Raw genomic sequence first — 927 nt, forward strand, 5'->3', positions numbered from 1 at the left:
AACATCACTATAACAATAAGAACTAACCTAAAAAACACAATGAGAACTAACACATGCACCCAGGAAAGTAATCCTAATGGATATGACTCAAATTGTAGTTGTACACTCACATGGAACGCCTATGTAGCAGGGACTGTTCAATATATTTTGTCGAAGAAATAAGAAATAAATTCTAAAAAGCGAAGTTGAGTTATATCCTCAGATATCGTCAGTTGAGAATAATGGCGATTATTTGGTTGGGGTAGGATATTGTGATACTCTATGAGATAGCTTACCTCTCGTGTCAAGAGCAACACAATATTTTTCAGTTTAGTTGAGTACGTACATTATTGTTTTTATATAAATGCATTGCTGTTGTCTACAGAAGAAAGAAACCTTTTCAATGGCTCTTTCTATGTCCAAACATGACATGTATGGTTCTCCACACCAACACTAATCGGTAACACGAAATGTTAGAAATAGCACATGAACAAACTACCCAGACGTACGGCAAGGAGAAAACCACAGAATCGGTCAGAGGTGCGGCTGCTGTCTCTCCGCCGGACTCATCTCGTCGGAGATTGGCCTGTCGCTGCTGACCGGCGAGGGCCGTCCGAACCTGCCGCTGTACTCGGGGCTCGCCACGACCACCACTTTGGTCCGGTTCATGTCGGAACTGCACGACCCCGCCCCCTCCCCGAACAGCCTGCTCTGCCCCGGCCGCACCCCGTCGTTCAGGTCCTCCAGCGACATGTCGCCCTCCAGCGCCCTCACGATCTGCACCCGAGGTAAAACAAAATGTCACCATTGCCACACGCCATGAAAATCCATGGGAGACAAAGTGCGTGTCAAGTGTGCGGTGCGGCGCCGGCGAGTGCTATGGCATCGGCACCTGGCTCATCTTCGGGCGCTTCTTGGCCGAGTGCCGGACGCAGGCGGCGGCGCTGG

General features: G+C 49.3%; 1 protein-coding gene across 1 annotated transcript; it reads right to left on the bottom strand.

Moving 5' to 3' along the window:
• Window positions 1-280: 280 nt before the first annotated feature.
• LOC125531452 (proline-rich receptor-like protein kinase PERK4) lies at window positions 281-927 on the bottom strand (the record flags this gene model as incomplete). Its single annotated transcript, XM_048695845.1, is given in 2 exon segments — window positions 281-756; window positions 872-927. Coding segments are annotated over 2 exon segments (299 nt in total), but the record flags the coding sequence as incomplete, so codon positions are not given.

Source organism: Triticum urartu, unplaced genomic scaffold, assembly GCF_003073215.2.
Source record: "Triticum urartu cultivar G1812 unplaced genomic scaffold, Tu2.1 TuUngrouped_contig_7120, whole genome shotgun sequence".
Lineage (NCBI taxonomy): Eukaryota > Viridiplantae > Streptophyta > Magnoliopsida > Poales > Poaceae > Triticum > Triticum urartu.